This window comes from Hyperoodon ampullatus, assembly GCF_949752795.1.
Source record: "Hyperoodon ampullatus genome assembly, chromosome: 7".
NCBI classification, from domain to species: domain Eukaryota; kingdom Metazoa; phylum Chordata; class Mammalia; order Artiodactyla; family Ziphiidae; genus Hyperoodon; species Hyperoodon ampullatus.
Window position 1 is genome coordinate 37308011 of NC_136920.1, and position 22693 is coordinate 37330703.

A 22693-nucleotide genomic window follows, 5' to 3' on the forward strand; every position below is an offset into this window, starting at 1 on the left:
CCTGCGCACCGTGATGAGGAGTGGCCCCCACTCGCCGCAACTAGAGAAAGCCGTCGCACAGAAACAAAGACCCAACACAGCCAAAAATAAATAAATAAATAAATTTATAAAAATAAAAAAATAAAAAAAATAAAAGAATAAGAATGTTCTGAACTTGATTGGTTAGCCACTGCAAATAAATACTTGGACTACCTTGAATTGCTACGTCATTTGAAGCACAAGAAATAAAAGAAGGACCCAATAAATCTGGTTATACTTAATTTTATTCACTTTCTTCACAGATCTAATTACAAATTGCAAATAGATACTTAATCATTGTATATGTTTTTGGTCTATATATCAGTCTACAATGTAAGGCACTTAAGGGCAAGAGCTTGTTTTTCAGATACACTTTTGTATCTCTAATGCATAGCACAGTGCCTGATACGTAGTAGATGCTCACTGAAGAGTTGTTGAAGAAATAATAAATGCCTAAATGGAATTGTAACTCATGTGATACCATGAAGTATGGTAAATATGATTCCATTCATAAAATTTTATGAAACAAATCTTATGATCAGCTCCCTCAGGACAGGTTTATAATAGAAATCATGATCAATTAATATATCTATCTCAGGTTTGTCTGTCTTTTTGTGTAGATGGGTAGGTGGTGGGATTCTGTCTGAGGCACACCTGTCCTTGCATAGATCTAAACAACAATTCAAAATTGCTAACACTTTTATCCATCTGCAAGTAAAAATTCCATTCCATCATCAACCAAAAAATCTCCCATAATGCTAATACTAAGCAAGAAAAACATCTCCTTAACTGGGTAAATTTAGAAATATTTTCTGGCAAAGAAATTTGGGGACACGTTTTATCTAATGAGCTAACCTGTGTGTTCTGTGCAAGTTTTTTCAAGTCAAACTTTGAGCCTTGGATTCAGTCAAGATTTGTTGCCTCATAGAAACTCTTATTTTTCCAAGGCCACATTGAAATGTAACCGTTAAAGATGTAAGTTTCTGAAAGGGGCCTTGAGCATTATTAATCTGCTCCTGAAATTTGAGAAATGGCTTTATGAAGGGCTGAAGTGGATCAGCTCTTTTTCTATGAATCACAGACTGGGCCAAATACATTTATTTACTTGATGTAGCCTAATATCCACCTGTCCTCAATGGCTTCTCCTCAGAGGTAACTAGTCACTCAGGAGGTAAATATTCTGTTCCATTCTTCCTCTGTGCTGTTTGTTGAATAGGTATCTTTGAGTCTGAGTCAAAGAATAACTTATTTCCTAAACTTTTAGCACAAAATAGAAACTTTCTATTCCTAGAAATGATTATTCCTATTAAAATGCCACACATGCAGTGATATTAAACTTCTGCCAAATATGGATTTATTTTTCAGAAAATAAATGCAAAAATCCCATAACCTGTCTTTATAAAATAAAAATCCAAAATTGTTATTTAAATTGATTTAAAATGTATTTTCATGCTTGATTACTTTCAAGTTGAAGGAATTTTCACCTCTTTTAAGACTGAAATCCGCATGTTCTTGTGTGCAAACCCCAGAACACTTTGGACGTTTCCTTTAGGGCTGAGAGGAACTAGATAGAAGGAAATGTATGTGGCAAGTTTCCGGGACCTAGTGGTAAATGGTACCTGATCCCAAAGCCTAATGAGGAAAACATATTTTTCCCCTGTTCTGGGAGTTTGAATGTTGAACATGTGCAACAGAGAGGATGAAGGCAGAAAGTGCAAATGACACAGGAGTTTTGGGCATATGGGTAGGCTGTCTTGATACCGAAAAACTAGTGTTGAGAGTATCTTTCTGTAGATCCATCCCATTTTGCTTATTATGCTTGATAATAATGAGACTGGGGCTGCTTAAGACATCAAGGATAAAGAGAACCAGAGCTACAGGGTGCTAAAGGATTTTCAAAATTGTCTATATGAGTTATGCATCCACCCCATTCGGCCCTTTGGAAGAATTCCTTCAAACTGTCATCTATGAACCAGCTGCATTAGAATTCCCTGGAGTGCTATTAAAAATGCAGATTTCTCACTCCAGACTTTCCAAACCAGAATGTGCTAGGAGTGAAGCCCGGAAATCTGTTCTAATAAGTAGTCCAGGTGATCATTTTGCATGCTAAGTTTTACAAAAAAAATAAAAACAACAACAAAAAAGAACATTGTACTTTTTTTTTTTAAGCATGTCTTATAAATCTTTGTTTTGCTCACATCTTTCACCCTATTGCTTGTTAATTTGAATTAGCTTTCAAGCAGGTATGGCTATATTACCTTTTTTTTTTTTTTTTTTTGCAGTACGCAGGCCTCTCACTGTTCTGGACTCTCTCGCTGCGGAGCACAGGCTCCGGACGCGCAGGCCCAGCGGCCATGGCTCACGGGCCCAGCCGCTCCACAGCATGTAGGATCTTCCCGGACCGGGGCACGAACCCGCGTCCCCTGCATCGGCAGGCAGACTCTCAACCACTGCGCCACCAGGGAAGCCCTAAGAACATTGTACTTTTTAAAATCCAGGTTTATCTAACATGTGTATTCTTTTATAATACTGTACTTATTTTGAAAGAATGATGCATGATGTTTATTTTCTATGAATATAGCTTTTAATTATCAGTTTCTTTCTCCCTATTTGAAAGAGTTTAAAATACTGCTATCTCTAGATAAACTAGAGAGAGATGAATTTTATCCATTCTTTAGCTCAAGGTTTCTCAACCTCCACACGTTGATATTTTAGGATGGTTAATTCTTTGTCATGGGATGTAGTCCTGTGCATTGTATCATATTAAGAGCACCCCTGACCTTTATGCACTATATGCCAGTAGCACATGCCTCCAAGTTGTGACAACCAAAAATGTCTCCAGCAATTGCAAAATATCCCCTGGGGGATAAAATCACTTGCTAGTAGAGCTGAATCAATTATGAACTATTTGTTACTCAACTCACACTATAGTCAGAGCTAAATTTAATAAGTGCTTATTTTACTTGCTAGACATGATGCTAACACTTCACATGCCATAAAACTCACAACCATCTAACAACCTAATGACATGGGCATTATTAATATACCCATCTTATAGATGAAGAAACTAAACCTGAGATAAGTGAAATCACTTGCCCAAGTTGTTAACCAGCTCTAGGTAGAGGAGCCTTGTTTCAAATCTAGTTTGTCTGATTCCAAAGTCAGTGGGTTTTACCACTGGGATTTATACCTATTTATGCACATAATATGTAGTCCATAATGTGTTTCAGCATTCTAACTGTAAATTTAAATAATCATCTTCACAAAGCTACTTGAAATCACACTATTATTCCTGAGATAAAATGTCAACAGATCACTTTAGATGTTTATTTTCCACTCTTACCCTGAATATAGTGTTTCCAATTATGTAATCTGTGACATTTCTAAATGCTTCCTACTTTTAACTTTCTTAATCTGTTTAACAATCCATTTTTATTATTAGTGGCCATTGCATCATAAAAATGGATTGACTGGGCTTCCCTGGTGGTGCAGTGGTTGAGAATCTGCCTGTCAATGCAGGGGATACGGGTTCGAGCCCTGGTCTGGGAAGATCCCACATGCCGTGGAGCAACTAGGCCTATGAGCCACAACTACTGAGCCTGCGCGTCTGGAGCCCATGTTCCACAACGAGAGGCCACGATAGTGAGAGGCCCACGCACAGTGATGAAGAGTGGCCCCTGCTCACCATAACTAGAGAAAGCCCTCATACAGAAACGAAGACCCAACACAGCCAAAAATAAATAAATAAATAAATAAATTTTTAAAAATGGGTTGACTTTTTTCTAACTATTTAAGAATACAATCCATCGAACTTTTCAGAACTTAGTCTTCTTTTCTCATTTCATTAAAATGATATCCAAATCCACAGCCAAGTTATTAAAATTATGGTTATCAAAATTCTTGGCCAATATGGGAAGACTTTACACTTTTTCTTGATGTTCTACATACAGCCAAAACTGAAGCAGCCACTTCATTCAACACTCATTTATGCATTCACACTCCAAACCTCTGTGAGACTATATTTAAGGTACTGTGTTGAGGAGAAGGGAGCACTTACTATACTTTCTCCACCTACATTAATTCACTTAATCCTCACAACAACTCTCTGAGTTACACTTTCTTTTCATTTTATAAATCAGAGAATAGAGACAGACTGTGCAAGAAAAAAGCAAGCAATAGAGCTGATATTTGAATCCAGAACTCTCAGATACGGAAATCTGTAAATCTGCACTCTTTCATCTACATGATGCAACTAGGCAGGTAGAAAAAGGCAAGGATGTCCTTGGTGTAATAGAAGAGAAAAAGAAAGACAAGTAGCCAAGAGACAACATATGCCAAAGGGCAAAACAAGAGTATAAATGGAAAGCAAAGGAGAGAAAAGTCCATTCCAGCTGGGGTGACCAGGAAAGAAGTCCATCAGGAGGAAACTTTAAAGTTGGGCTTTGGAAGATTAATCTAAAAAAGAATGAAGAAATTCCAAAGAGGAAATGGATCAGCAAAGTTTTGAAACATAAAAGAGATTACATTACATATCAAAAACTAGGGCAGTATTGAAAATGGCTGGACACAGTAGTACACGTGAGTAGAAGTAAGAACATCAGGAGTGAGATGATGAACAGGGAAGTCGTGAAGAGGGTTTGAGGAAATGTAGATAGGATAAGGAAGGCAAGAGAAGAGACCATAAGTCCATGACATCTTGGAGATGATGGAGTTTAGGGTGATCATAGAGGGAATTCAATTATGCCCCTAAAGTCAAGTAAATATGAAGCTTACTGAAATTGAGAAGAGAGGAAACTATGAAGTCAGGGAGACAGAAGGTGACCAGCATGCATGTAAGTTCAAGTAAGATGAAGGCTTGCAGGGGAGTAAAGGGGCCAAGGTCAGTAAAGTTGGTAAAGAAAAAAAAGATGACATAAATAGTATACAGAAATTTTTGTAAAACTTTAGCTTTATTGCTTAATAACTATGTGACTGGAAAGTTACTTAATCTCTCTAGACTTCTGATTCCTTGTCTATAAAAAGGGCAGTGCTGTGTAATGGTCTAGAGCATGGTTACTAGGCCAGACATCTGGGATTCAAAGCCCATTTCTGTTACTTATTAGTTGAGTGATCTTGAACAGTTTATTTTACTATCTATGCTTCATTCCTCATTTACAAAACATGGATATTTACAGAACCTATGAGTTATGACAAATTAAGCACCCAGAAGAATGTCTGGCATATCCTAAGCATTTAAGAGGTATTAGTTGTTCAATGATTATATTAATCTATTATATTTCATAAGATTGCTGTGAGGCTAAATGAAATAATATACCTAAAAGGCTTAGTCTGGTGCCTGGCACATAAAAATAAATCCATAAATGTGAGTCAGTCAAGTAGAAATAATCATAGCCAATGGTGTCATGTTAGTGTGTGCCAGACACTATTCTAAATTCTCATTTTAAACTAAAAACTATATTAAAGGGCCACCACTACTATTCTTATTTCACAGATAAAATAACCAAGTCCCAGTGAGTTAAATAAGTTGCTAAGGTCACATAGACATTAAGTGGGGAACTATGATTTATAATGACTCAGTCTGGTTGTAGATCCTATGTATTTAACCACTAAGCCCTATTGTACTTTAATAGGGGCAGAACTAATACTAGCACTAATAGTGCCAGCAGCAACAGATAAAATAACAAAAACTATGAAAGACCAAAACATTACTGAAAGATGGATTGTCAAAGCAGTGGGGAGTGAGAGCAGAATTCTACTCTGTCCTTCCTATGGTTTGTTTGTTTGTTTATTTATTTATTATTGTTGTCTTACAACATTATATTAGTTTCAGGTGTACAATATAGTGATTCAATATTTTTATAGATTAAACTCCATACAAAGTTATTATAAAATAATGCCTATAGTCTCTGTGCTGTACTTACATCCTTGTAACTTATTTAATTTATACCGAGTACTTGGCTTTGAAGTAAGTAGTTAAATGGAGAGGCTTATTTCAGGAGGGTTGTCTTTTTATGAACAAAATCTAAGCTTCACAAAAGAAGTGGAAGAAACAGTAAAACTGAGTATGGAAAAGAAGTTCTAGGATATAACATAGTTCAGCACTACGATTTCCAGAGTTCCTCATGTATCATCAGCACCTTAGGAAGCTTGTTCAAACACGGAGTGTTGGGTGCCAGAGCTTCTGATTCCCTAGGTTTGCACGGTGCCTAAGAATCTGCATTTCTAACAAGTTCCCTGGTGATGCTGATGTCGCTCTTCCTGATATTAGAATCATTGATTTAGCAGTATTATGCTAGATATTCCCTCAGTCATCACAGAAGAGACAGATCTGGGGCAAGGGACAGGCCCAGAGAGAACAGAACTTGTCACAGCTGAAGTAAGAGCCTTACCTTTTATTATAGAGGGGAGCAGCATGGGTGGAATGGAAACACCTGCTGAAAAGGACAATGTCCTTTATAAAATACAAATCATAATTAGATCATTTGATCAAGACCCAAAGTGAAGTTCTTTGACCTGGTTTTGATTGTCTTCATTAACCAAATTGACCAAGCAGCTGCCATATTTTTCTTGGGGACATATAAACAGCATGACATAACATTAGTTAAGAATACACGTTCTATGGTTACACTGTATGAATTCAATTTCCAACTCTAATTTCTTACTATGTCTGACCTTGTGCAAGTTGTTAATACTTGAATTCTCTAAACCTTACCTTCTCCATTTGTAAAATGGAGATAATATGTCTTCATAATTCAAGGGATTATCATGAAGATTTAATAAATCAATTATGAAAGGAGACAGTATCTGGTTAACAGCAAGTAGTTTATAATATCAGTTATCATGATATAGAAATTCCCTAACATTCAACAGAGTTTTCAGAGAAGTTTTATTCTCTGTCTTTTTCTTCCAGAATGTTTTTGCCCTAATTAATAATGCTATTTCTGTGACCATGGATTCAAAGTCATTCTGTATTATCCTGAAATTTTAGAAGCTTAAAGTGCATGAATTCTAGCTACCATTCTGAGGGCATATAGAATTATTAAAATGCATCAGCCTCTCAATCTGTGCCTCAATAGTCTACCTAAAATACCTGACAGGAAAAAAACAAACAAAAATTGGCAGCCTTCTTCAGATCAATTTTACTTGTCTTGGAATCCCCACAGGCTTGCCCCCCAATACCTACCCACCATACACGCATGCATGCCTTTCTTTTCCAGCTAATTGCCTCTCTCAGATATTCCTGAAGCACTGTAGATCATTTTTATAAGACTTAACCCAAGATATCATGTGTTCCTCCATCCCCCACATTATTTGTGTCTCTTGGCGGACACAGTCTAGGTCTTTCATTTCTTCAAACTCCTTGATGGTAGCAGAATACTTTGCATGTGGCATGCTCTTAAGAAATGATCACCAGTTACTTTTTTATAAAGATTTTAAATCGAGGGAAATGAAATCTTCCCTTCCTGAGATATACGTATGTGATAACAGGTCTTTTTTTCTTTGAGCTTTCTTTATCCCAATAGCCTTAAAATCAATTGGCCATTTATTTGTTCTTGAGTTTTTATTGGGGACAAACTGCTGTTCTGGGTATCCTAACAATTCTAGGAAGCTGAGTTACTCTCATAGAATAACTGTAGGATGGTAGCTATGGACTATAGAATTTAGAGTACTCCTGTGGATAAATCCTCACTTGAAATAGTTGCTGAGTTCAAGTACATGACCCAGTCTGGCCTCATCCTTAAGTCTTCCAGACAACATTGTGGAATCTCCTGAAACCAACTGCCACTACACTTTCTGTTCAGCACAACATCCTCATTAGATTTTTAAACCACTGTCTTTGAAGCTCTGCTTTCAAAATTAAACTAGGTGGTAATGCTTCAGAGGTGATATATTGTCCTCTTAAAGAATCTCTCCATTTATCAATATTTAACATAGTTGTGTAGGTTGTATTATGCTTGATAGTCATCATTTTCGTTTGGCTTGATGTTACAAAAACAAACAAATATAAGCATTGAGTATATTTTTGATATCTCAACAGAATGAAATAGATTACATACTAAGAAACATTTAATATTCATGTGAGTTTTATTTTCCGTAGCACCAGTCTCTGACACGCAATTGCATTTCACGGCAATATTGCCCTGAAAATACTACCCAGCATTACCTGTTTTTCAAGTTTATCAAAAGACTTGTCTAAAAATCAAAACCGTGCAAATAAATAAATATTTTAAATTATTCCACAGCTGTGCTGCTCTTTCCTATGGACCTAGCCCAGCACTAAGTAATATAGTAATATTTTAAAAGAGATTATAAAATAGATTTTTTAAAGAACATACACACAAATCTATTCAATAGGAAAAATATATTTAGTGAAGAAGCACATCATTTGAAATCAGACATACTGGGGTTCATATGCCAGATCTTCCTCTTACCAGGTAGTGATCTTTGGGAAAATAACTCTGCTATTCTGTGTTCAGTTGTCTCAACAGTAAAACAAGTATAATAATGTCTGCCTTATAGAGTTGCTCTAAGGAACAATGATGATATGTATAAAAAGTTTAGTGATACATATATTTATTATTCTATTTAATTCTAATTGCATCTACCTCCTGAAATGGAAAACTAAGGCAATTATGAAGACAATTTATATTTCATATCCTCTCTCTTCCCACCCCCAATACAAATGTACTGTTTAGGGTGAGGTAGAAATTTTATACCTGAATGATCTACTTCACATTGATTGAAAAGCTCTTCTGATATTCACTCACCCCTTTCCACTTCACATAATTAGAGTGTCTCTTCTGTGTTTCCATGCAATGAGGCTGGCTTTCTATTTTCCCCCATTTTAATCTAAAAGCTAGATTTCTGGACTCTTTTTAACTATGGATTAAGAGAAGGCTGTCCTCTACTCCATCATATAAATTAAACAGTCATGCTATTGCTTGACTTCAGGAGGCTCAAAGAGAAAATTTGTGCTGTTTTTCAGATTCATTTTTACAACATTTTTGTCTTTTGAAATTCCATTGTGGATTTTTTTCAGGTGCATTTTTCAATGCCTCGCCATAGGTTAAATGTTAAACTTTAAAACATATCAAATAATAATGTAGTTTATCTGAGAATGTTTTAATGAATTGGTGATTATAGAATAGACATTTAAGACTCTATTCAATATAATTAACCAATTACACATTTGTAAAATTAATCGAATTTCTGATTTATAGCCTGGGTTTTCCATTTGTTTTGTTTTTTGCTTTATAATCCATTTCAGTTAAGAAACTCATATAAGGTCTGATCACTGCTTCTTCCAAATAAAGGTGAATAATGTGAAGAAAAATAAAGAAATATTATATTTTACATTAAAAAACTTTTTAGAAATAAATTCCCCCAAATAAATATTTTTCTATTTTTAAATAAATTTTTGATTTTCTGGCTTGTAAATCTAGGTTATCTATAATATCAGGCAGTATTTATATCAGTATATGTAATATCAGGCAGTATATTTATATCAGTGTATTTATATTTATGTTAGTACCATATGTAAAAATATACCATCACTGAAAATTCTAGCAAATTACACTAATTTTTTAGCAATAAATGAAACTAATATATTGCTTTTGCTGAACAAATAGTCAAACTATCTAATTAGTAATTAGATAAATATTGCTGAACTTGAAGTTCCAAATAATAAGATGAATCTCAACTAAAATGATATTTTATTCTGTTTAAAGCCCTTCTCCTTATAATTGGAAGCTAAAGTGCTACCTTAAAAACCCACTCCTGGTGCGAACATAAGTAAGTAACTGGGTTGAGAAAGAAAAGCAAAGAAATGTGCAAACTAAGTATGAAAAATCTTAACTTTTCTGTGCCTGAAGAACAGGATTAGAAACTGATGGGTGCTCTAAATGTCTCAAAGAACATCATTACAATTTCTGTGAAATGAAATAAGAGCCATTTGCTTATTAAGATTGATTTTCAAAACAATAAACCACTTGAAAGCTACTTAAAATTGTTGTTTTCCTCATGATTTCTCTTGCAGCAAATGACATACTAAGATGAATTCAATTTGCTTATTTTCAAGTTAAAACCTCATTTTACTTGTTTCTCTTCTGCTTGTTATACACACACACGTACACTCTAGTGTTCTTAAAGTGATTATATGTAAGATAACATAATCATTTCACACTGTAAGACAAAAAAGGGGAAAGTGTGTGTGTGTGTGTGTGTGTGTGAGAGAGAGAGAGAGAGAGAGAGAGAGAGAGAGAGAGAGAGAGAAGACAGAGGGAGAGGAGGTTCTATATTACCAAACAGATTGCCAGAATTGAGAGGCATATAGTATCCCTGAACAGAAATGTTTGGAAAAGCAAATGCAGTTGCTGAGAACAGGCATCACGCCCTGCCTGATGATTAACATTCATTGTGACCCAGAGTGAGTTAGCTGTGAAATTCCCAGTCATCTTCTTTTTCTATGACCCATAGCCACAAACAACCTCACATATCAAGCCCACCCAAAAAGGATTTGCCCGGAAGATGCGACAGGAACACTGGTGACTTGTCATTTCTACAGATGATATCTATTTTCCCAGAATCAATCCATCAGTTTCCATTTGGGTACGGGCTTGTCACTTAACAGGGATCTAGTGTTCCTCACCCCAGGTGTGGCACTAATCCTCTTCTAGAGGGTCTGCAGGAATAGACTGATTCAGGCTGTTTAATGGATTTAATCTAATCAAATCAGGACTCCGGTGCCTCCCTTTGTCACATCTGATGCCCCCATTCCCAAATTAAAAAAAGGAATACACAAGCACAAGCCAGCCCTCTGGGTCCCTTGGTATCTCATTATGTTGTAAAAATGACTTCATCACTCATGACAGGGAAATTAGACAGCCCCAACAGTGGCATATGGCAGCGGGAGAATCATTCTACCAGCTGCCCACCTGACTCTCTCCTCCCTCAAAATCACGTCCCTCCCCCCAGGGGCTGCTTCTACACTGCAGTAGTAGGCTGTGGCAGCCACAGGGGAAGCCAGACCTAGTAAGGGTGGGAGGAGAGGAGAATGGAAGGAGAGAGAAGCGTGTGTCAGCAAACCACGTGCAAGCCCTTAGGGACCCCTCCTCCCAGATACATCTATTCATCTCCTGGAAAGGGTATTTTCTTTTGTCAGAAGAAAAGAAGGCCTCTTCTGCATTACCCCAGATACCTAACTTATAGAGCCCACAATGGGAAGATGGCTAGATGTTTGATAGGCAGCTGGATGAGTGAAATAGAGATAGTCACCTCTGGCCCTAAAAGACTGGAGGATTATAAACCAATTCCATCATAGCAGGATGGTGGTCTCTTGCAGCAGGCTTTATGCTCATAATCTGAATTATTTTCTCACCAAAAAGAATTTGCAAATATTTCTCACTGGAAGTGTTACGAAACCCCTGCTTGCAATCCATGTTACAATGGATAAGTAAGTGTAGAGGAAAAAGATGATAGAAGAGAGAGAGAGTGAGAGGGAGGGAGGGGGGGAGAGAGAGAGAGAGAGAGAGAGAGAGAGGGAGAGGGAGAGGGAGAGAGTGTTTGGTGATGAGACTTAAGAATCTATTTCCAATGCTTATTACAATACATAAAGCACATCTTCATTATTTTATTTCTGTGAAAGAAAAATGACAGAATAACACCAGTAAAATTATTTCTTTCTGGACTTAAAATATGAAAATGTGTTTAAAATATCTTTGTTCATCTTCCTAAAGATTATTCTCACATTTTCATAATCAGGCAAGCCAGATATTTACCTAAAGTATATCAAATTCCACTTACATAAATGCAAATGCACATTAGTAAACAATTCTATAATCCACGTATTAAAATTTGTTCATTTTTAAGTATAAATCTTCTCTTTTTTATATCAGTAATACAAATTGAGCTGTATCAATCAAAATTGCAAGGAAGAACCTCTTTTTTCTTGTAGACAAAAGCTTTAAACTATCCCAGTCACGCTCAAACCTCTGCAATCTTCTAGAAGCTCAAACTCCCAAAGGGCTGCATCAGGAGAAAAAGTTCCAAATACCATGTTTTTTCCTCCAGAAAAATCACACTATTGGTCTAAGTCATTATCAAGTTTGGATTTGCCTTTTGCAGGGAAAAGAACAGAAGCACTCATGTTATGGCCAAATCATTTGGGAGCCAGTAGACACACAAAAATACAGTATGTTTCTCCTGCCACAAAAATCTAAGAATCCCTTGGGGCTACTAAAGCCTTCTCTCTCTAATTCGTGGATTTCTCTCCTGGATTTGGGACATGATAGATTGCAGGCGCTCATTCAGAGAGCAGAGGGCTCAGCTTGCTATTGAAAGTGAACTTTGCGATAAAGCACATAATATGAGGCAGGGATGATAAATTTCAACATAGAGAGAGCCTGTGGTCATGTATTACTGGACACCTGAGTTTTAGTCACAATCTCTTTGTGACTTTGAGCAAGTCACCGCCGCTTCCCTGATTTTCTATTTCCTTTCCTGATGGATAAAGTGAGAGGATTGGATTAGATGAGCCCTGTCCAGGTCTAATATGGGTTCTTTCTGTTACAGGGAGTTCACTATATGCTTCAGAAGATACATGTGATCCTCAATCTCTTATCTGAATAAAGACCTGTTTTCTCTTTAACAAAAGTCAAGTTAGAAACTCAAGAAATATTTGAAAATGTAAAATGTTGTACTTGGAACTGAACCCTCTTTGAATAAAGGATAGGCGTGGGGGAAATAATCTTTAATTTTCATCAGAGAAGCCTAACCTCAAACTTAAATGGATTTCTCTAAGCACATTTATAATGCCTGGTCAGAATTCAAAGATTGCATTCACTGAAATACGAGCACTCTCTACACTCTTGGCTATAAGTAATTTTTTAAGACAGCCCTTTACAAGCCTTCAAATGAGACTTATGACATTTTCAGTGAACAATAATTTTAATTGTGAATAGTGTGTATGGGAAAATAATTTTAAAGGCAGAAATCTGACATGGGAAAAGAGGTATTTTTGTCACAATAGAAATAATCATTTAGTATTACTAATACAGCAAATTTAAACACAAGTGATATTGAGTGATCATAAGAGGTTTTTTCTTTCAATTTTTTCTGAATTAAGATGTGATTGAAAATAAATGATAACAGCCAACAATTATGAGTGCCAAGCATATCTAAGAACTTTACACATATTCTCTTATTTAGCTGTCATGACACTCATATCCGGTAGATAGTTTCATTAGCTCCCTTTTACAGAAATGCAAACTGAGGCTCAGAGATGTTAAATAATGTTTTATGTCAATCAGTTATTAAGTAATACATTCAGGGGTCTGAACCTATGCCATTTGGCTTTAGATCCTGTATCTTAACCACTATGTAATATTGCCTTTTTTAAAAGGTGCAAAACACTTTGTTGTGATGTTTATTTCATTTATTCCACAAGTATCTATCATGGGTCAGGGTCTCTTTGAGGTGCTAGGGATAGAGCAGTGTAAATAACAAGGACAAAATTGCTTGCACTCATGGAGCTTACATTTTATTGTAGGAAGGCAGTTATTTCTTAGTTATAGATCAGAAAGAAAAATAGTGGTATGATAGCTGGCAATAGTGCTACATAAAACATTAAAGCAGAGTTGGGAAATCAGGAGGACAGGAGCAGAACAGGGAAATTTTTAAAATAGGGTCTAAATAATATGCCACCTAGACAGAGGCAAGAATAGTCTTTTGAATACAATATCATCCATTAAAAATATAGTGTTGACCAAACTTCCTTTGGTAAATCTGAACCTCTTTGGTTATGCCTTTGTAAAAATTTTGTTGTTTCTCCCACTAAATACTTGACCAGGTTCCTCATCACTCTCTAAATGCAAGATAAAGATAGCTTTTTTTAGCAATTTCACATTCATAAATTTTTGAGTTACTGTAAGCCCTATGCTCTTTATTGTTTAAAGACAAAATTAATTTGCCTCCAATACCTTCTTATCACTGTATTAAATATGTTCTCATCTTAAATATTACAGATTTTGTGAGGAATCTTCCTTTGATTCCCCACTCTAAAGCTCTCCATGGATTTGACTAAATTCTCCGACCCAGGATGTACAATAGCCCTTTAAGGAAAGGCAAAAGAAAAAAAATGATGCAAGAGGTCTCCCTGAGACCCAGTTTCCTTTCTCCACTGCTCTCCCACCTTCTCTTCTCATTGAGCAGGAAAGCAAGCATACTTAGAATAGGACACGAAAAAGGACCAAGAATCTGTATTCTGACCAAGAGTAGGGCTGCTTTTGCTTAATCCATGAAATGGAGAAGCCAAATCATCACCATTTGTTTTTCATTGAGAAATCTGCCAGGAGGTGTAACCAGAAGCCCTTCTCTCTGGAGGAACTGTCTCCACACACTTCAGTTCCTCTGCTCTAGTTCCACCTACAATGCTGAAGGCAAACACTTTCCAAAATGAGCTTCTTTTACACCTAGAGGGAAAGGACTCTGTCCCCAGTATCCCACCCAAGGGAAATCTTGTTCTATTATTAAATGATCTGTAGGGAAGGGAGAATGGGTATACAATGCCTGTAGATGGAAAACTGGTCTTGCTGTGTTGTTTTTACTGTTTTTGAAAAAGGAAATATACATCTTTCAAGCAAATTCTAAAAATCTTTAAAACTTTATGTTAAAAAGTCTTCCAAAATTCTATGTAGCATGTATAGGACTAATTGGACATTCACCAACTTGTCAATAAAGGTGTCTCTGGGTGATTAAGTTATTTATGATTTTTTATTATTCTTTCTTTTTAATATATTTTTATTTGATATGTAACACTTTTATAATCAGAAAAGGGAATGTTATACATTTTAAACCTGTTTTCACAGGAGGTTGTATATTTCTCACTGTATGTTTTGTAATATTATTTTCAAAATAAAGCAAGTATGTAAAAATCTTAAAATGTGATAAGGAAGTGAATCTATACTCTTCTAGCTGTTCACAAGATTTTACAATAAATTTTGACTTTATTTTCTCAGCCTTGGAGAATACAAAGCATTGTGTATGAAAATATTGTTTATCTCCCCTAAATATCCACTTAAAGGTAAGGTGATTTTGGATTCAAATAATAATTCTAATATTCAGAAAATTTTTCCCTTGAGGAAAATCTACCAAATAAATTAGAACCTGAGTCAACATCAGTCTTTTCTTTACTAAACATGACACAAATGCTAGCAATGAGCTTGAATTTTTTTTTAACTAAGAAAACCTGTTTACTGACTTCCCAGTGTTAGAAAGAGGGAACGCTGGAGCATCCCTGGTGTTTTTTCCTGGCAGGAAAATGCTAGCATTTTAAGATTTGGCAAGCTGAAGGTTTTGACTCTGAAAAAAAACTTAAAGGCACAGCCATTGTATTTTTATTTCACATTTTATTGAGTTTCCTTTTTTCTTTTTTGGTGACTTGTTGGATGTTTTCCCACTGAAGTGAAAATATTTTACATATGTATGTTTGGAGTATCTTTCTGGGAAGTTTGTTTTGCTTTAGAAAATATTTTTAGGGAAAAAAGAGATTCAAGACACTGCATTTTGGATATAAAAGTCAAAACTCTAACATGTTCATTACCAGTAATATTTAAGGGAATATTCCTTTATATTTTTCTGCCTTATATCAATTTTTAAAATTTATCCCATCCATAAAATTGGGTTCTCTACACAGTTAATAATTTTCAGTTTAAACTGATTCATTTTTTAAAAGAATATTTTTTCTCCTGTTGGGTCTGAGTATTAACCATAATCATGTCAAGGTAAAGATGATATTCAAAAGGCACTATTCCTAATCTACTGTGCTCTCCTCTCGACATTTTGAAGGCCAGTCCAAAAATCCTCACCCTAGGGGCATTAAGCCTAAAATAAATTTCCAAGAATCTCTCCCTAGGCCTTGGAGATGACTGAGAAATCTTGCGCAGGAAAACACCTCTGGTGAATGGACTGTATGTGACAAAAGCCAGGGAAGGGGCCTTGGAGATTTCACTGAGGGATAGGGAGAGACCAGTTTAGGAAAGCAGAGAGGAGATCAAGACTAGAGAGGTGCCCAGTTCTAGATTACTTCCCATGAAAACTTGACATTTTGCGGGGAGGGAGAGGGGTGAAGTCATAGGTACAGGGTCTGAAAGAAGGCCCAAAGTCTTTATTTGGGGTCTCTATGTAGCAATATCTGAAAGGGCGGAGTGCATCTGTTCTTTCTCAGCTTAACACTTAGATTCAAGAAGCATTTAGTTTTATTTATCAAAATACACACAATGAAGCAAATGAAGCTGTCTCTCACAGTCGGCGTGCCAGGCTGTGCTCCTTGACACCCCCATCCCATCAGTCCTTTCGCCTCGTATTTCGGGGTACCTCTGCAGGTGGCGCTGGGGGCACTGCTGAGGGCTGGCGCTAGGACCTCGGCTGCAGCCACCACCGCGGCCAGGCTGGAGGCCTCTGGCAGCAGCTGAGCGCCTTCCCCACCCCCGCCCCTACTCAGCAGAGCTCATTAACAGGTGGAGTCGCACCCTGGGCGCCTGAAATCCCGCCTGGCTCCATAGAAACAAATCCTGCAGACCCAGAGCACCATCTGGGCGGGCTGTTTTTTGCGCCCTACGGGGAGGTCAGCATCACACGGAGCACGGGCACCCGAAGGACGTGCACACCAGAGCGCAGTGACGCCCCCCATCCCTTTGCGAGCCCGGCGGCACCGTCTCTGCTCCCCGGCTCCCCGCCTGGCCTCGGCTCCTACCAGGCATGGAGGCACGTCGACCATTTCTCGAGAAGTAGGTTACGCCAGGGCAGGGAGGCGGCGGCGACAAAGTGCTCCCGCCCCGGAAAACCCAAATCCTTTGGGGCGCCTTATTCTGGAAGGAGGCACAGTGTTCCAGCCCCGTGAGTGGGTTCCAGGGTCCTAGGAGACCTCGCCCAGGAGTTCCCCAACCCCGCGGGGCCGTCGCCCCTGCCCGCGGCCTCTGCTGCCCCTCGGAGGGTATAAGTCCCACCTCCCCGAGCCCCCGCCGGGCCCGATGCTTTACCTGTTGGCGGCCAGCCGAGAAGCGATGTAGCCGCCCGGAATCTGGGTGATGATGTAGCCCCAAAAGAAAGAACCGTGGATCATCCCCACGGTTTCCGGGTCCCAGTTGAATTTGGCTTTCTAGGGGAATAGGAAAACAAAACAAAACAAAAAACAGGTGGAGGGAGAGAGTAGAGTCAGTGCTTCGGCTGAAAATTCACGTTCAGTAATTCTCGATCGAACTGCCCTCACCGCCCGGGGTACTCTCAGCATTCTGAGCATGGGGGTGGCTTAATTTTCGTTTCCTAACAAAATTGAATCTGTATCTTCTTACGGAGAAGAAATGCCTCTTTTAACTGAAAAACCGTGCTCGTTTGAAATGGATTGTGATTAAAAGCGAAGTTGGGCGCCCTGGCTCTTTGCTCCCCGACGACTGCCTGGAAGGTCGGATCGCCTCTGCGAGCGAGGAGTCCTCAGGGCTTGAGTTTGGGAAATGAGGACTCCCCACGAAGGGATTCTGTTCGCTGGCTGGGGAAAGAGACACCTGACGCGGATCCACTTAGCCGACGCCGACCACGCAGTAGTGGAATCGCTTGGAGAATGGAACCCAGCTAGAGAAATTCTGGGGAAGGGAGGTGGGGAGCTTGGGATGGAAGGTGCTGAAGTCGGAGGACCTAGTAGGAAGGATGGTCCCAGCACAGTGGGGGTGGGCATAGGCCAGAAAGATTTGGAAAAGCCCGGGTAAACTGGGGGACTCAGTGGAGGGGAAGGGGTTGCTCAGGGGTGGTCAGAAGAGAGGGAGAGGGTGCGTCTGAAGGTCGGGGCCTAACTCCGCCCTCACCAGCCTGGTCCGCTGCATAAGGTGAACCAAACAGTAAACTGGGGAGAGCTCTCTGCGCAGGAAAGATGAAAGAGCCCTTATCCGGCCTGGGGAACTGGGGACCCTTATTTTTCCCCTCTCTGAATAAAATTTTGAAACCAAACGCACTTTGCAGTGTTTCCCGGAATACCCAGGGCCCATCAGCGCTCACAGCTTCCCATCCACAGCCCGTCCCAAATTTTTCATCCCAACCCCCAACCCTTGCTCTGCTTGGCTTACGTTAGCACAGATCTCTAAACAGGAAGTCAGGACCCACGGGTTTCTGTGACCTTGACGTTGACCCTCCTCTCCCTAAGCGTCACCCAACGCACATCCTAAGATTACGTACGGGACTGGCTTCCCCGTGACCCCGAGACTGCCCTGCGCTGCTTCGGCTCCTCTCCGTCAGGTGGGACGCTCCTAAAGACCCCTCGGCTAAAACTGCCGATATGTGTGCACAGTTGTTTGATTTGTTTTTCGGTTTCGTTTCATTTTGGTTATGGAGAATGTTGGTGAGAATTGGAAGCCGGGGGAAATTAGAACTAATCTGCTGCTCTATTCTTCCGAGTAAAAGGAAATTGTTCGATTTAGATTTAGCAGACTGTATTAAGGACCAATTCCTTGTATAAAGTCACTCTCCTCAAAAACCTAGTGAGCCAGATGCTTTATTTTACACTTTGCAGGGGAGAAGAGGAAGGCCCAGAGAACAGAAGCGACTTGCTCCAGCGTGAAAAGGGCTTGATTATACTGTCGCGTTCCAATCTAGAAGGGCAGTGCTCGAGGGGCCGGACAAGCCTTCCTCATTCAATGGGGTTAGTGGGGCTCAAAACAGGTGAAGTGGCTTTGCGCAACCACAGGGCCAGCTGTTGCCCACCTCCTTGATGACCTTGCCCCCGCGGTGGATGGTGCTGTTGTTGACCATGTCCACGATAGCCACGCCCAGGTTGCAGCGGATGCCGAAGGAGATGCAGAAGCCCAGGCCGCTCATGATGGCGATGATATAGCGACGTGGCAGACCGAAGCACCTGCAGTCGCACAGCGGCGCCTTCTTCTCAGGCACCTCCAGGGGCTTCCCATCCTCCGTCAGCTCGATGGTCTCCCCGGTCTCCTGCTTCTTCTCCAGCACCCTGCGCGGCACACCGTGGGGAGGCAAGGACGCCGCGGGTTAGGGACCCCCGACGCCAGCCCGTTACCAGTTCCCAGGACGGGTCAGGACTCGGGGGATGGGCCCTGACCTGCTTCCCCTCCCTCAGGGGTTAGCGTGCTGGGGCGCCACCAGGCTTCAGGACCTCCCGGGCTCTCCAGCCTTCTTCCAGGCTCCCTCCCCGCGGCAATATCTCTTCAACTTTAATATCTTCTGTCCTATGGCAACCAGTGCCCATTCCCTCGGGATCCACCCCACAGCGCCTTGATTCACGTACACCGCCTGAGCCTAACTTTCTTGCGGGGTCTGCAGTTTGTAAGGGTGACCCGAAAGGCGCCTTCTCAGCGCCTGTGTAGACACCTCCCGCGCGCTGTGCTCTGCCCAGGCAACAGCCGCTTTCATCCAGCCACCCAGCCTCCTGAGGGCTGCTCCGTGGTGGGCGGGCCCAGGCACAGTTCTGCACCCACGCTACCCCTTCCTTCCCAGCCAAGTTGAAGCTTTCCGGGTTAAGGACACCGGGATCCCCCCTAAACCCGGGAACCCCCTGGCACCAAGGCCTGTCCCATCCGGTGCCCTGGCGGAGAAGGTCTGTGAACACTCTTTCAGTGTCACGCACTCTCCTTCTCCTTCCTCCAGCCCCTAGGATGCCAGTTCAACATTTACTCTCCTGTTACACAGCTTACTCTTTTATCCCTTGTTACTTGAGTTTGAAACAAAGGCCTCCACAACATATGGCCGACACCTAAGATTCCTACTGCCAGAACATGAATAATTAATTATTCACAATTTTGTGTCACTACTATCTCAGTTACAAACACCGAAAAATGTCATGGACCCATCTCCAAAGACGTAAAATGAGACTCCCAGATTATACCAACGCGCCCCCAAATCAACTCTGGTAAGATGTTCCACATCAAGGTAGAAGATCTCACATTTATGTTTCGTTTTGTGTTTTTTAACTTGCATAGTATTTCCTAAGATTTCACCCCACTTATTCAGTTGCTTTTAGGCTTTCGTCCTTGGGGGGAGGGGAAAGGGGAAAGCAGAGTGATAGAATGGTTTTACTAAAAGCTGATAGTGTTGTTTTGGTCCACAATATATCAGCGAAATTTCTGTTAAAAAGAAGAGGAATGTGGAGGGTAACACACCGTGGACCCTTGAGATGGATATTTAAACAAAGAACCTCTCTGTTTACGATTTGCAGATGTTTTCCAATCCACCATATATCTTTTTCCTATGTGTGCCCTTTAAATGATTATATCCACACACAATTGTTTTCATACCCACAGGTAAAGCGAATGAAAATTTTAGATCAATTTCAAGAATGAATAGCTTGGGAGATGGCTGTCAAGCAATTTGAGGCTACCAGAAAAAAATGTCAAACTTCCAAATTCTACAGAATACCAACTGGGGAAACATGATAAATGTATTTGCGGCTATGTTAATACTTATTCCTAAAGCCCAATTCCAATGTTAGCGTACACGGCAATTTATTCTAAGAGAGGAAAATTCAACTAATGTGAATTTTTTTTCACATTGGCTTCATATGCTCATATATGCAAAGTTAAACTCTGCACCTGAACTCCACACCTGATGGCAGTTGAGCTGGGAAAGAACAGTTCTTTCCAGGGCAGCTGCGGGACTGCAGGGCCTTTGCAGTATCTACTGCCGCATAGGTGCATGATGGTGCCTACAAGAAGCCCACCAGAACCAGAGAGATTTGGAAAATTGGGAGGTGCCTTGGTCATTTTCTTTACATATCCTATACATTTCCAAAGGCTTCAATTTCCCAAATGCAAAAATTAGCGCTCTCTTAGAATCATTTATCCTTTTGTTTCTGCCCTTTCTTCTTGATTTTCACATTATTAAGAAAATGTGTATTCATTTAATATTCTTGAAAAAATTTAAAGTTGTAAAATTTATAGAATAATTAGTATAGTGACTACAGGGAGGATTAAAATTTTTAATCATTTCTAGTACTTCTAAAGTCATTTTGCTGGTTATTATTTTGGCTTTTCTTAAAAGCACTGTGACATTTCCCATGCAAGAAATAGACTTCTAGGAGAGGTCAAATAATTAAAAATGCATATACATTGTTTCAGATTTAAAGAGAGGAACTGTTTCAGCTATCAATTATTGATATATTTTGATTCTTCTTCCTTCAGTACAGAAGGAAGATTCCACTGGGGGATTCTCTACTCAAGTGGTTTTAAAGCTGAGACCCAGCTTTCTTTACACCACTACTCTTTGGAATTTTATTGATCAATTTTTTAGGCAGTTGTGTTTTTTATTCATTTTTCTGCATTAAAGGAATTTACTTTTTGGTGTCACTATAAGCAACAAAAGAAAGGCTCTTTGAACAGGTGTAGGTCATTTCTTAATTGTAAAGAGGATAAATCCTCGGTAGGCAAGGATAAGAATCTGCAGGTACCAAAACAAAAATCACACACACACACACACACACACACACACACACACACACAGAAGACAGGTTAATTTAGTGCAACATTCCTGAATTAATAAGTAGGTTTCCAGAGCAGCCCCGCTTCAGCAATGAGAAACAAAAAAGATTTTCCGAACATATTACAATCTCTCTAAGCAACCAGGATTTAAGGAAATAGCTCTGCAGATTTTTTTTTTTTTTCATGCAGAGTCCCAGGCAAACATAGGTTTGCTTTTCCTTACCTGTAGATCTGGCCGAGGGATTTTCCAGCAAAATTCTTTAGTCCCTCTTTTCCTGGGGTCAAAATCCTTTGTTTTACCGATTCCATTCTTGCAAAGCGTGGTGTCGGCTCTTGTCAGATTTAAATAGAAATCGCTAGGAAAGGGGAGAGTGGCGCATACTGTCTTAATCGCTTACGGTAGTTGTAGGTTTTTCTTCTCAGCAGAACGGTATCGGTGTGCCTCTTGCAAGAGTGCGAGTGAGAGATGGGAGGGAGAGTGAGAACGAGAATACAACAGAATTGCTGCATGCAACCCACGGGTTTCCTAATAGGAGAGTTGGTAGACACAATCAGAAAGTCTCATTGGAAGGGGAGGATCCGGTGGCAAAGGGCGCACGCAGTGCCATGGTATTTGGGCGGGTGCAGATGAGTCCTTGTCCTGGAAGTCAGTCCACTGGAAAACAATGTAGATTCCCGGTTTTGAAAGCCTTGTTGCTGTCAAATCTTCTGCCTTTTAAACGTGGGCGGAAATACCACAGAACCCTTGTGTAAGGACAAAGTCAAAAGAATAGTACTTTTAAAAAATGGTGCCTTTGCGGTAAGGAGCAGAGCAATTCCAAAACTCGTGGGAGCATCTTAGGTCTCAAGTGAGCGATACTGCTATAGTTTTTCCTCCTTGCCCACGATCTCCTCCCATCACGCCGGCGCAAACTCCGCTCTGCGGTAGAGTCGAATTAAGATGGAGAAAGCTTGCTGCTCTGAGGACGTGAGTAAATAACAGATACACTGTTCTGATTTGGGCAGCGTCAGGGAAGATTTTGTTTTCAGCACCGCTGACAGAGCCCGTCTGGGCGCTTCTCGGGAAAATGGTTCAGCACCACGGACAGAGTAAGTTTCAGGAAAAGGGGAGGTTTCTTTTGGCTGGCCAGGTTGCCAACTTTCTAGGGGAGCTGGGAGGATGGCCCTGACCAAGGACTATACTGGGCATCTTCAGG

The 22693-nt window shown here is 39.9% G+C and overlaps 1 protein-coding gene across 1 annotated transcript in view; it reads right to left on the reverse strand.

Moving 5' to 3' along the window:
- Window positions 1-21806, reverse strand: part of SLC17A6 (solute carrier family 17 member 6) — a gene marked incomplete at both ends in the record, with an annotated part of 36657 nt that extends 14851 nt beyond the window's left edge. The window contains 3 exons of the mRNA XM_079708184.1: window positions 17055-17173; window positions 18766-19018; window positions 21721-21806. Of these exons, the coding sequence (XP_079564310.1) occupies window positions 17055-17173; window positions 18766-19018; window positions 21721-21806 (458 nt within the window). The remainder of the gene's footprint in view (window positions 1-17054; window positions 17174-18765; window positions 19019-21720) is intronic.
- Between the last annotated feature and the right edge of the window lie 887 nt (window positions 21807-22693).